The sequence below is a fragment of the Babylonia areolata genome, chromosome 20 (genome assembly GCF_041734735.1).
Source record: "Babylonia areolata isolate BAREFJ2019XMU chromosome 20, ASM4173473v1, whole genome shotgun sequence".
In the NCBI taxonomy this organism is placed as follows: Eukaryota; Metazoa; Mollusca; class Gastropoda; order Neogastropoda; family Buccinidae; genus Babylonia; species Babylonia areolata.
In genome coordinates this window covers 20273813-20288812 of record NC_134895.1, presented here as the reverse complement: position 1 = coordinate 20288812, position 15000 = coordinate 20273813, and the positions used below count along the sequence as shown (strand labels likewise).

General features: G+C 44.3%; 1 protein-coding gene across 1 annotated transcript in view; it reads right to left on the bottom strand.

Annotated features, from left to right (window-relative positions):
- Window positions 1-15000, bottom strand: part of LOC143294556 (uncharacterized) — a 172978-nt gene that overhangs the window by 50840 nt on the left and 107138 nt on the right. Inside the window, exons 8-14 of the mRNA XM_076605930.1 lie at window positions 12076-12315; window positions 10158-10336; window positions 7765-7948; window positions 6737-6844; window positions 4816-4842; window positions 3203-3306; window positions 1364-1567 (exon numbers count right to left, since the gene is read on the bottom strand). Of these exons, the coding sequence (XP_076462045.1) occupies window positions 1364-1567; window positions 3203-3306; window positions 4816-4842; window positions 6737-6844; window positions 7765-7948; window positions 10158-10336; window positions 12076-12315 (1046 nt within the window). The remainder of the gene's footprint in view (window positions 1-1363; window positions 1568-3202; window positions 3307-4815; window positions 4843-6736; window positions 6845-7764; window positions 7949-10157; window positions 10337-12075; window positions 12316-15000) is intronic.

The following is a 15000-nucleotide window of genomic DNA, read 5'->3' as shown; positions in this document are numbered from 1 at the left end:
TTTTTCTTCTCCTCCTTCTCCTTCTTTCCTCTTCTTCTTCTTCTTTCGCTTTTTTTTCTAAAGCTGCTTGGACGTGTGGTAGTATGACTTTCCCGCAAACAGTCGCGCGCACGTGTGTGTGTGTGTGTGTGTGTGTGTGTGTGTGTGTGTGTGTGTGTGTGTGTGTGTGTGTGTGTGTGTGTGTGATGTGTGTGTGTGTGTGTGTGTGTGTGTGTGTGTGTGTGTGTGTGTGTGTGTGTGTGTGTGTGTGTGTGTGTGTGTGTGTGTGTGTGTGTGTGTGTGTGTGTGTGTGTGTACAACGACGACAACAACAAAATTAACAACAATACCCAACACACACACTCTCATCACATCAACAACAACATTAACAACAATACACAAACACAACCCTCATCACTTCAACAACAGCAACGATAATACCAAACACACACACTCTCATCACATCAATATCAACAACGACAACAACATTAACAACAATACCCAAACACACTCTCATCACATCAACAACAACATTAACAACAATACCCAAACACAACTCTCATCACATCAACAAAACAACAACATTAACAACAATACCCAAACACAACTCTCATCACATCAACAACAGCAACGATAATACCAAACACACACACACTCTCATCACATCAATATCAACAACGACAACAACAACAACATTAACAACAATACCTAACACACACTCGTCACTTCAAAAACAACAAAAACAACAACACCCAGCAGACTCTAACCACCACCACCATCACCTCAACAGTAACAACACCAACTACGCCTGCACCCAACCCAAACTCTTATCATTATCAGATGCTGGTCAGGCATCTGCTTGGCAGATGTGGTGTAGCGTATATGGATTTGACCGAACGCAGTGACGCCTCCTTGAGCTGCTATTTGTATTTGTATTTGAATTTCTTTTTATCACAACAGATTTCTCTGTGCGAAATTCGGGCTGCTCTCCCCAGGGAGAGCGCTTCGCTACACTACAGCGCCACCCTTTTTTTTTTTTTTTTTTTGTAGTTTTTGTCTGCGTGCAGTTTTATTCGTTTTTCCTATCGAAGTGGATTTTTCTACAGAATTTTGCCAGGAACAACCCTTTTGTTGCCGAGGGTTCTTTTACGTGCGCTAAGTGCATGCTGCACACGGGACCTCGGTTTATCGTCTCATCCGAATGACTAGCGTCCAGACCACCACTCAAGGTCTAATGGAGGGGGAGAAAATATCGGCGGCTGAGCCGTGATTCGAACCAGCGCGCTCAGATTCTCTCGCTTCCTACGCGGACGTGTTGCCTCTAAGCCATCACTCCACTACTGATACTGATACTGATCATTATGACATACTGCAAGTTACTCACCAGCAGACTGAAGGAGCTTTTGGCGGGGTCGGGCGCCACAGCAGGGAAGCGCAGCGCCACCTCGAAGAGCGTGTGCAGGTTGATGGCAAACATGTCCACGTCGCCCGCCAGGGTTCGATTCTGCGCTTTCCGCAGGATCTGGTACAGGGAGTCGTAGATGCGGCTGAGCCCGTCCTGCTGGTAACCCAGCTGACAGCGCTCCAGCTATGGGGTGGGCCAGAACAGAGGCGATAGTTTCAGTTTCCATTTTTCTTTCTTCTGTTTTTTTCTTCAAAGAGGCATGTGCATTTATAAATCGAAATACGTGTTATATATATATATATATATATATATATATATATATAGAGAGAGAGAGAGAGAGAGAGAGAGAGAGAGAGAGAGAGAGACAGACAGACAGACAGACAGACAGAGAGAGAGAGAGAGACAGAGAGACAGACAGACAAACGGACAGACAGACAGTCGGAACTGAAGTACAACAGGGTAAATGTGTACAATTTTCATGGCACTGACTGACAGACCCACAGACAGACAGACAAACAAACTGAAGTGCAAAAGGGGTGGGGGTGGGGGGGGGGGACTGTACAATTTTCAAGGCACTGACAGACGGACAGAGAGACAGACCCACAGACAGACAGACAAACAAACTGAAGTGCAAAAGGGGTGGGGGTGGGGGGGGGGGACTGTACAGTTTTCAAGGCACTGACAGACGGACAGAGAGACAGACCCACAGACAGACAGACAAACAAACTGAAGTGCAAAAGGGGTGGGGGTGGGGGGGGGGGGGAACTGTACAATTTTCAAGGCACTGACAGACGGACAGAGAGACAGACCCACAGACAGACAGACAAACAAACTGAAGTGCAAAAGGGGTGGGGGTGGGGGGGGGGGGAACTGTACAATTTTCAAGGCACTGACAGACGGACAGAGAGACAGACCCACAGACAGACAGACAAACAAACTGAAGTGCAAAAGGGGTGGGGGGGTGGGGGGGGGACTGTACAATTTTCAAGGCACTGACAGACGGACAGAGAGACAGACCCACAGACAGACAGACAAACAAACTGAAGTGCAAAAGGGGTGGGGGTGGGGGGGGGGGGGGAACTGTACAATTTTCAAGGCACTGACAGACGGACAGAGAGACAGACCCACAGACAGACAGACAAACAAACTGAAGTGCAAAAGGGGTGGGGGTGGGGGGGGGGGGAACTGTACAATTTTCAAGGCACTGACAGACGGACAGAGAGACAGACCCACAGACAGACAGACAAACAAACTGAAGTGCAAAAGGGGTGGGGGGTGGGGGGGGGGGGGAACTGTACAATTTTCAAGGCACTGACAGACGGACAGAGAGACAGACCCACAGACAGACAGACAAACAAACTGAAGTGCAAAAGGGGTGGGGGTGGGGGGGGGACTGTACAATTTTCAAGGCACTGACAGACGGACAGAGAGACAGACCCACAGACAGACAGACAAACAAACAGAAGTGCAAATGTGTGTGGGGGGGGTGGGGGGGTGGGGGTGGGGGTAGGGCGGAGGGACTTGTACAAGAGAGACAGACCCACAAACAGACAGACATAAAGAATAAAGACAGAAGTGCAAAAGAGGGGGGGGGGGGGGGGTAACGTGTACAATTTTCGAGACACTGACAGACAGAGAGACAGACCCAGAGAGAGACAGACAAACGGACAGACAGACCAACACAAACAGAAGTGCAAATAGGGGGGGATGGGGTGGGGGGTGGGGGGGGGGGGGGTACGTGTACAATTTTCGAGGCATCCACAGACGGACAGAGAGACAGACCCACAGACAGACAGACAGACAGGCAGACAGCGTTACCTGTTCATACAGGTAGATGAGATGGATGGAATGGCAGCGGGCATAGTTGGGCGGGCCCCATGCGCAGGAGACGGCGTCACACACACAGTCCCGTCGGGCATAGCCTGTGTCAGGCGCCACCCAAAACCACGCAGGGGGGTGGGGTGTCAGGGGGGTCGGGGGGGGGGGTCGGGGGGGAACAAAACAAAAACCAACAAAACAATGCTGCGTCACACTTTGTATAGTCCATTCCCGGCGGTGACTCGATTAACGAAATTTATTTTGTTTTAATATTATTATTATTATTATTATTATTATAGTTATAGTTTTTGTAGTCTTTAAAAAAAATTATATATATATAATTATCATCATCATCATTATCATAATCATCATCGTTATTCTTATTATTGCTTTATTATTATTGTGTAGTTGTTGTTATCATCATCATCATCATCGTCATTATTCTTATCACTGTTTTATCATTATCACAGTAGTTGTTTTTGTAGTTGTTATCATTATCATCATTATCATCACCATGATCATCATCTTTATTCTTATTATTATCTCTTTACTTGTACATTTGTTTATTCTTGTTATGATGATGGAGTCTCCCGTCGGACCGACGGATGAGTAGGCAGGCAGGCTTATCTGTCGGTGAGTGTCCTCATAATTATAGGAGTAGAGGCCGATTCTGGATGCGCAGCACTTCCCACAGGTGTTGCGAGGGAAAACGTCTCCAGAAGTTGAGCCCTGCTTCCTTCGCTCACGCTTCTCCTTAATGGCCAGCGTTCTCTTGTTTTCAAACGTCTTTATGCCACTAGAGCACAGCATGCTCCAGCAAAAAGCGGTCAAGGGCATCAGTTTCCCAGGAAGCGATGTCTATGTCACAGGCTTTGAGGTTTGTCTTTGAAGCGCTTGCAGGGTCTTCCAAGTTCGTGGTGGCCTTCCTTCATTTGTCATCATTTGTTGGCGGGCCGTGGATTGAGGGAGAGAGACGGGTAGTGTAGTTGTTAACCAAAGCTACATTACTCGTACTCACAGGCGAGTACGTGTCAGGTTTTGTTGTTGTTGTTTTTATTTATTTATTTATTTATTTATTTATATATTTATAATCTGGATGTCGTTCATTTGGTTTTGCGTTTTGTGTGTTGTTTATTGCTAGTGATTCAAATATCATATCATTCATTCCTTCGTTCATCTTTACCTTTCGTTTGTTCGATTTTTTTTCTCTCTCTCTCCCCATCTGTGCATGTGATATTCATCTTGTTCTGGATGTGAGTTAGGTCACTCCAGTAATTATTTTGTGTGTGTATATGATTATGTTTAATATAGATTGATAGATAGATAGGTAGATAGATAGGTAGGAAGATAGATAGATAGATAGATAGATAACGGCAATCGAACGAGGAAAGTTCATTTCACACCATGATAAAACCTTGCACATCAATGCAGGTCAAAAGATTTCGTGAAACAATTCTCATCAAAAATCCGAGAACGAACTTGCAAGTACTGACCATCTGATCTATTCAGGAGGAGAAGGTGGTTCTCAGATGTGACTATTTTAAATTATGAGTGAAGGAAAGAACCCCCCCCTCCACACACACACACACACACGTGTCCAATGTCCATCTCACCTTCTCCAAGCCCCACGACTTTGAAATCTGCACACACACACACACACACACACACAAGATTTAAAAGATATCAAAACATTATTATATTTTGTTTGGTTTATGGATTTGAACCTAAAATGAAATACATTTGAATAAGAGAATGACAACAAAGAGAGAGGGAGGAAAGGGAGGGAGGGAGGAAGAGAGAAAGAGAGAGAGGGGGGGTGAGACAGAGAGAGAGGGAGAGGGGGGGAGACAGAGGGACAGAGACAGAGAGATAATATTGACGGGAGGAGAGAGAAAGCGAGAGACAAGGCCTGGGGAGAGTGACGGAGAGACAGAGAAAGAGAGCGGACAGAACGAAAAAGAGGCGCCGACCCAGACTGAGACAGAGACAGAGACAGTGAGAGACAGTGAGAGACAGAGAATCCGACCACGGGAAAAGGGAAAAAGAAGTCTCTAAAGACTTGTCTCCAGTGATTCGAAAACAGAAAAACAGACATGACAGATAACTGTGTGGGTGCTTGTGTGGGTGCTTATGCGGGCGTGTGTGTATATTTATTATGTGTGTGTGTGTGTGTGTGTGTGTGTGTGTGTGTGTGTGTGTGTGTGTGTGTGTGTGTTGCCCCACCCCCTTATACCTCCACCAATTCCTTCAAGGATGAAATCACATGTGGCCCTTTGAAAAGGAAATAAAGATTAAAGAACGAAAGAGAGAAAACGAAAGCTCTTACATGCAACTGCGACCAAAGAAAGAAACAAACACACACACTCACTCACACACACACACATACACACTCACTCTCCCCCCTGCCCCCAACACACACACACACGTTAAAAAAAACATAACAAAATTCTTCTCTAAACCCTTTTGTTCTAGAACCCCCTCCCCCCCCCAAAAAAAAACAACAAAAAAACAAAACAAAAAAACAACCAAAAAAACAAAAACAAAAAAAATAAACCCCAACATCTATCATTCTTTTCCTGTAATGACAAAAGATAAAGTAATCATAATATTGTCTTAGCAGTCGTAAATTCATAAACACCGCAACTGCAGGGATTTTCCTTCTTTCATCAATCATCTTTTGTTTTTGTTTTTCTGGGTTTTTTCGTTTGTTTGTTTGTTTTTTGTTTTTTGTTTTTTTGTCTCCGTCCATTTTCAGAACATAAAAACTGAAAGGAAGATGTGGTTTGAATAACCAGCGGCGAAAAGATAACTAAGTGGCATTCTTTTTTTTTTCTTTCTTTCTTTTTTTTTAACCGAAGGGAAATTGCAAACAATATGGCTGGAAGTGGGGGGGTGAGAAAATACGGTTAAGACGAAAGACAATGCTGCTCTTTCCTTTTGCCAGAAAATACCTTCTTTCTTTCTTTCTTTCTTTTTATACAAATATTGTAAAACGTCAAAGAGAGACAGTGAGTATGGGAGACTCTCCCTCTCTCACACACACACACACACACACACACACACACACACACACACACACACACACAGATACAAAGAGATACAGAGAGATATACAGAGAGAGAGAAACAGACAGAGGCAGAGACAGAGGTCTGAAAAAGCAGAGAGACTGACATAATAGTCAAACAGACAGACAGACAGACAGACACACACACACACACACACACACACACACATATATATATATATATATATATATATATATATATATACATGAAGAAAGGTATGGGGGGGAATGGTGGGTTGTGCTGGAACAGAGTGTTTGACAGAGAAGAGAATAAGAACACTGCAAACTGAAATGTTTTAATGTCCTTAGCTGTAAAGTTCTGGTGACATAGTAGGTAAAAAATCAGGCAGAGAAAGAGAGAGAGAGAGAGATACAGAGAGAGTGGGGGGAGAGAGAGAGAGACAGAGAGAGTGGGGAGACAGACAGACAGACACACAGACGGAGACAGAGACAGAGGCAGAGTAGGCTACCTGCTGTGTCAATGGGACATATCTGCAGGTCGTAGTAGCCCCCGTAGGTACGATTCCACTTGACACCCTCGTAGGAATCACTCTCGCACACCATCTCACTCATGTTGGCTGGAAGAGAAAATAATAAAAATAATAAATAACAATAATAATAATAATACGTATATTTATGATAACACATACAAACACACACGCCCCCCCCCCCCCCCGCTCCCCACACACATACACACACACAGACAGACATAGACGCACGCACACACACACCTACACACACACACACACCAACCCACCTATGCCCCCCCTCCTCGACCAAATCCCCACCCCCACACAAACTCACACGATATCATGAAGATGAAGGCAGACGTCTCTGAGGGGCCGCCTCATGCTGACCACACATCTACCCACCCACACAAACCCTCCACACCCCCTCCCAACCAACACCCTACACACTACACAAGGACTAACGTGACATGGAGATGGAGATTGGGATTTCTCTGAGGGGCCGGTCTTGTTGACCAACAGGGCATAATGGGCAGTAAGTGTATGACAATACTCCCGAAACACACACACACACACACACACACACACACACACACACACACACACACACTCACTCACTCACACACACCACACCAACCCCCCACACTTTCCTCCCACACCCCCAACACCCACGCCACACAGAGAGTTCTCACGTGATATCATGAAGATGAAGACGGACTTCTACGAGGGGCCGGCCTTGTTGACCACCCCTCCCTTCCCCCCCTCCACCCACCCACCCCCACACACACCCTATCCCCAACCCAACACCCCACACACAAGACACCACTCACGCGAGATCATGAACACGAAGGCGTTCGGACTTCTCTGAGGAGCCGCCCTTGTTGACCACGCGGCACGATTAGTTGGCGCATTCACCGCCCTCCCCCCCCCACACACACACACCCAACATCCTCCCACCCACACTACCCCCACCCACACCCACAAGCCCCCTCCACCCCCACCCCCAAATCACCCCAACAGACACCACTCACGCGAGATCATAAAGACAAAGGCGGACTTTTCCGAGGGCCCAGCCTTGTTGACGACGCGGCACGTGTAGTTGGCGCTGAGCTGCAGGCGGGGGATGAAGAGGCGGGAGCCGCTGGGCAGCAGGTCCTCCACGATCTCCCCGTTCAGCCGCTCCCGCGTCGCCAGCTCCTCCCCGTCCCGCAGCCACTGTGCGTGTGTGTGTGAAGACAGAAGGCATCGTCAGCATCGTCATCGTCGTCGTCAGCATCATCATCGTCGTCGTTGTTGTCGTCATCGTCGTTGTTGTTGTTGTTGTCATTCTTATCGTCGTCGTTGTTGTTGTCACTGTCATCATCGTCGTTGTTGTGGTTGTCATCGTCGTCGTCATCGTCGTGTTCGTCGTTGTTGTCGTCATCGTCGTCGTCGTTATCATTGTTGTCATTATCGTCGTCGTTATCTTCGTCGTCGTCATCGTCGTTATCGTCGTTAACATTGTTGTCACTGTTATCACTGTCGTCGTTGTCATCGTCATCGTCGTTGTTGTTGTCGCTGTCAGCATCATCGTCATCATCATCATCATCATCATCACCGTCATCAGCCAAAAACCAGCAACAACAACAGCCCCATCCCGATGAAAATAACAACTGATTTAATGAATAGATAAACAAATAAATAACCAGATATAAATAGATGAATTAAAAAAAAAATTGATAAGAGAGAAAGACGGAAAGAAACAGATCGATAAACAGAAAGACAGACGGCCAACAGATAGATAGATAAACTGACATATAGACAGATAGATAGTTGGGTAGTTAGGCAGACAGGTATGTAATAGATAGTTAAATCATAAAAACAAACACGTAACTTATTTCACTCACGACAAGGCATATAATAATCCATATTTTGCAACAGAAACAACGAAACCCGATATCAACACATTCATACATAAAACACATTAGGCGTACATCTAATATATATATATATATATATATATATATATAAAAGAAGAAGAAAAAAAAAAGAAAGAGAAGTAAACAAAGAAATAAACATACAGAGATTATTTTTTTCAAATTCCAACCCCAACCCCAACCTCATATGCCCGGTTTCCCCCAAATCACCACCATTCATCCACACACCCCCGCCCCCCCCCCCCCCCCCCCCCCCCCCCCCCTCTTCTAAACGATAATACTCAAAATGTATACATTAATACTCTAACAAAATGTCTTCAATCATCGACATGTGTGACGGGACATTAAAACAAAATTCCTCCTCCTCATTTTCAGTCATACATCTGATTATCAATTATTGTTATTTAACAGCCGGACTGACGTTGGAACAAAGCTGCATTTGGTTCTGTTTGTTTCAAATTTTGGAACACAGAAACGTTTGCCTGAGGGTAGGAGTTGATAATTATTTGCCAGCGTATGGCCGTTGTCGCTTAAAATGCTTGTGGCTTTCTGTCGAACTCTGACATAGTACAATTCACACAAACTGTCATGTCAAACACAATTAATGATTGATAACTATGTTCATATTAACATGTTACAGTCAAATCCATTGTGTGGTGAATCTGGTGCCCCCACAACTCACCATTCATCCACACCCCACACCTCCCTTCTACATAATAATACTCAAATGTATACATTAAAATTCCAACAAAATATTTTCAACCACCGATATGTGTGGCGAGACATTAAACAAAAGTCTTCCTGACGAAAAACAACAACAACAACAAAAAACAACCAAAAACAAAAAAACAAACACTAAGCTGTTGTCAAATGATGTGTCCACCTCCATGTCTTCTCCGTTCGCAGATTATGATTTTTATAGCCTACATTTTTTGCCTTGTTAATCCTTATATTGCCTTGCTTGTTCAGAATCTATAAATACGACTCACTTTGTTGAAAAAAAAAAGAGCTGCATAGTTTAAAAAATGAATAGAGGCTTAAAAAAAACAACACATCAGTAATACACTGATTTACCAATTCTTTAAAAAGAATGTGAAGACATCCGGCACATTTCTATTATGTCCGTATTGTCTCAAGAAATGTTTATTTATTTACTCGTCTGTTTATGTATTTATTAAGATGTTTTTCTGTAACGCATATTCTTGAAGGTCTGTGCATTTTACAATATCATGTCATTGCCAACACTGCATGTTTCCATGACACTTTTCATTTCTCTTTTCCTGTCCATTTCCAGGTAACCTTGTATAACGACCACAGCAGAAAGATGTTGATGAATGAATGTAAGATTTGTGGAATGGATGGGTGAGAGATGTGGAATTAAAAAAATTGTGAAAAAAAAGAAAAGAAAAAAGCAAACAAACAAACAAACAAAACCCCACAACAAACAAACAAAATGATTTCACTTCCTGGCCACAAGGACCGAGCCGACGACCCTGACACCCTAGTACCTGGTAAGAGAAGGTCCTCATGTTCTCGTCCGGAGACAGGCAGCGAAAGCTGAGAGCCTGGCCAGGCAGCAGGTTGGCCGTCAGCGGCTTGATCTCCACCTGGGGCAGCGGCATCACGTCCACCGTCACCGAGCGGTTCTCCACCTCCCCAAAGTCCTCGACCTCACAGGAGAACGTGCCTGTCATGTAGGGAGGGTCACATCACATCCAATCCAATCCAATCCAATCCAATCATGTTGGTTATAGCCCAGCCGACCACTACGGCCATAACAGGACTGACATAGACATATTCTATTCTATCCTATTCTATTCTATCTTCAATAAGTGTTGCAATCATTTTTTTGCCGAACAAAACTAAGGCAGTCCCAAGAGGAAGAAGTCCAGATTAAATCTCGATTAATTTTTATTCTATGTAAATACGTGTCCGATAGCAGAAAAAAAAAATCCATTTTTTGTACAATACTTCAGAATGAATGTGTAATCATGTGGTATGGAATCATTAACAAGATGTCTTATGTCACTGCAACAAAACTGTAAACCCAAAAATGAATTTTTTTAAAAAGAAGTCCAGAAAAAAAAGACGTCGAGTGATGGTCTAGAGGTAACGCGTCCGCCTAGAAAGCGACAGAATCTGACCGCGCTGGTTCGAATCACGGCTAAGACGCTGATATTTTCTCCCCCTCCACTAGACCTTGAGTGGTGGTCTGGACGCTAGTCTTTCGGATGAGACGATAAACCGAGGTCCCGTGTGCAGCATACACTTAGCGCACGTAAAAGAACCCACGGTAACAAAAGGGTTGTTCCTGGCAAAATTCTGTAGGAAAATCCACTTCAATAGGAAAAACAAATAAAACTGCACGCAGGAAAAAATACCAAAAAAATGGGTGGCACTGTAGTATAGCGACGCGCTCTCCCTGTGGACAGCAGCCCGAATTTCACACAGAGAAATCTGTTGTGATAAAAAGAAATACAAGTACAAATACAAAATACAACAGAAGGGAATACAATACAACCCAACCCAAGCCAACCCAACCCCTCAAAATTCACCTTTATCGTTTTGTTGTTGTTTGGGTTGTTGTTCTTGTGTTGTTGCAATGTACTTTTCTACCTTTATTTCACGTAGACATGTAACTACAATTGATATGCATATTCTGTCTTGGTTTAAGATAAAAGAGATCATTCCAACGGCTCAGCTGCAAACAAAAACATTTGATTCTTTGTCCTTAAATTGCGATTTTTGTTTGTTTATCCAAATGTCAAACAGCTGCAGGTATTCCGACACTGGACTCGGTTTGTATTGGTCAGTTGAACTTATGGGATTTTTTTTGTCTGCTAGTTAATGTTGGAGCTTTGGGGGTTTGGGTTTTTTTTTGTTTGTTTGTTTGTTTGTTTTCTTTTGTTGTTATTGTTTTACCGATGTCATTGTGCATTACATCCGTCAGTTCTCCGCCGTCAACATTCGGGGCGGTGTATGATCAATATTCACAATCTTTCTTGCGTTAAAATAAACGAGTTCATTCTTATACTTCCGAATACGTCAGTAACAGAATTATCAAACTTTTGATTGAATGAATTAGTGAATGAAGGAATGACGTGGATACTTATATAGTGCCTATCCTCGGTCGGAGACCAAGCTCTACGGGCTTTACAAACACGGGGTCATCTGCACAACAGACTGCCCACCTGGGTAGAGCCGATTGACAGCTGCCATTGGGTGCTCATCATTCGTTTCCTGTATCATTCAATCAAATTTCAGGCTGGCAAACATACATACTCAGGCATTTCTTTTATGATGGCAATTTCCAAGCACCTTCAATTACATTACTGTTTAACTCTTCGCTCTCAATTTAGTACTTTTTTTTTTTATGATGATAAGGATTCCAGATAATAAAACACACACACACACACAAAAACTCACCTTTATCGAACATGGTGACCCCTTCCACGTTGTAAATGGACATCTGCTTGTCGTCGAACTCGTCGTTCAGCCGGACCTCCCAGGCGCTGCGGGAGGTGAGGGCGGGGTTGAAGAGGAACTGGTCCTTGTACCAGCGGAACTGCAGGGCCTTGGAGCCCCGGGCCGTGCACACCAGGATCAGGGACTTGCCCTCCAGGGCCGGCTCCGCCACGTAGTTCTCCACGCTCAGCAGCTTCATCTCTGGGGGTGGGACGAACAAAAATGAATTCTTCTTGTTGTTGTTCTTCTTCTCTTTTTTTTTCTTAATTTTTTTTTCTCTCAAGGCCTGACTAAGCGCGTTGGGTTACGCTGCTGGTCAGGCATCTGCTTGGCAGATGTGGTGTAGCGTATATGGATTTGACCGAACGCAGTGACGCCTCCTTGAGCTACTGATACTGATACCGATACTTCTCTTCTTCTTCGGTCGTGGGCTGCATCTCCCACGTTCACTCGTACGTACGCGAGTGGGTTTTTACGTGTATGACCGTTTCTACCCCGCCATGGAGGCAGCCATACTCCGTTTTCGGGGGTGTACATGCTGGGTATGTTCTTGTTTCCATAAGGCACCAAACGCTGACATGGGTTTACAGGGTCTTTTACGTGCGTATTTGATCATCTGCTTGCGTATACACACGAAGGGCGTTCAGGCTCAAGCAGGTCTGCACATTATGTTGACTTGGAAGATCGGAAAAATCTCCACCCTTTTACCAACCAGGCGTCGTTACCGAGATTCGAACACGGGACCCTCCGATTGGAAGTCCAACGCTTTAACCACTCGGCTACTACCGATGAACGAATGAATTGAACTGAATGAACTGGATTTCTTAGGTCACGCCATATTATGCATTGGAGTGGATAAGGTGGTGGAAGCATCTTGGAGGAGGAGGAATCTGGTGTAAATCTTAAGACACGCCATAGACGTTGAAGGAATGAAGGGCGGGGTGGGGGAGGGGGGGAGAGGGTGGTGGGGTGAAGTAAAACCATATGCCACACGATATACATCAATGGGGGAAATGATACTATAAGCATCTGGAAGCTGAATCTGATGTAAAGTTAATGGCACACCATATAGATCAATGGGGAAAACAGATACTATAAGTATCTCGAGGGTGAGTGTGATGTATAGCTTATGCCACACCATATTATATAACGCGAAGAACGGATAAGCTTCTTGAGAGTGAGTGGGAATGCAAGACATGTTCCATGGGGCACTTTTATTCTGTATTTCTTTTTTTTCCCCCAAATTCATATCCCTGAATCCACCATTGCCCACTGTCTAAGAGTTCAAGTTTTTTTGTTTTTTTTTAATTCATCTTTTTGTATTGAAAGACTGGCGTCTTTTTATGAAAGTAAAATTGCTCACCTGTGATTGTTAACCACCACTATCGTTTGTGTTTCAATAAGATATTTTTCCACGTGTTTTTATATATACACATGTTTGCGCACATGCTCAGGAAACGAAAGTCTTCCTCTGACGGATAATAAGAGTAAAACTGCATTATACTACATTGTACTATGCTGTATGTCATGCTTTACATTGTATTGTATTTGCAATGTAATGTACTTGTATTGTATTGTATTGCGTTAAGCTGCGTAGCGTTGTGGTTGCATTGAATGACGGCAATTTTGTGTTGTGTTGGAACTGTGCTGTAGCGAACTCTTATTGCGTTATCATGCTGCATCACCTCGCCATTTTCCATTGTGAAGCATTGTGTATTCTTAACCAGCGTTGTACCTAAACTGAACCCGTGTATCGCTTTGCGCGGCACTGTACAGTCAGAGACAAACCGCACAGCTTCATATCCAGAGGACACACAAACGGGAGATATAAAGAAAGACAAACCGCAGAGCTTCATATCCAGAGGACACACAAACGGGGGATATAAAGAAAGGGACAAACCGTACAGCTTCATATCCAGAGGACACACAAACGGGAGATATAAAGAGACAAACCGCACAACTTCATATCCAGAGGACACACAAACGGGAGATATAAAGAAAGAGACAAACCGCACAGTTTCATATCCAGAGGACACACAAACGGGAGATATAAAGAAAGAGACAAACCGCACAGTTTCATATCCAGAGGACACACAAACGGGAGATATAAAGACAGAGACAAACCGCAGAGCTTCATATCCAGAGGACACACAAACGGGAGATATAAAGAAAGAGACAAACCGCACAGCTTCATATCCAGAGGACACACAAACGGGAGATACAAAGAAAGAGACAAACCGCACAGCTTCATATCCAGAGGACACACAAACGGGAGATACAAAGAAAGAGACAAACCGCACAGCTTCATATCCAGAGGACACACAAACGGGAGATATAAAGAAAGAGACAAACCGCACAGTTTCATATCCAGAGGACACACAAACGGGAGATATAAAGACAGAGACAAACCGCAGAGCCTCATATCCAGAGGACACACAAACGGGAGATACAAAGAAAGAGACAAACCGCACAGCTTCATATCCAGAGGACACACAAACGGGAGATACAAAGAAAGAGACAAACCGCACAGCTTCATATCCAGAGGACACACAAACGGGAGATATAAAGAAAGAGACAAACCGCACAGTTTCATATCCAGAGGACACACAAACGGGAGATATAAAGAAAGAGACAAACCGCAGAGCTTCATATCCAGAGGACACACAAACGGGAGATATAAAGAAAGAGACAAACCGCACAGTTTCATATCCAGAGGACACACAAACGGGAGATATAAAGAGACAAACCGCACAACTTCATATCCAGAGGACACACAAACGGGAGATATAAAGAGACAAACCGCACAACTTCATATCCAGAGGACACACAAACGGGAGATATAAAGAGACAAACCGCACAACTTCATATCCAGAGGACACACAAACG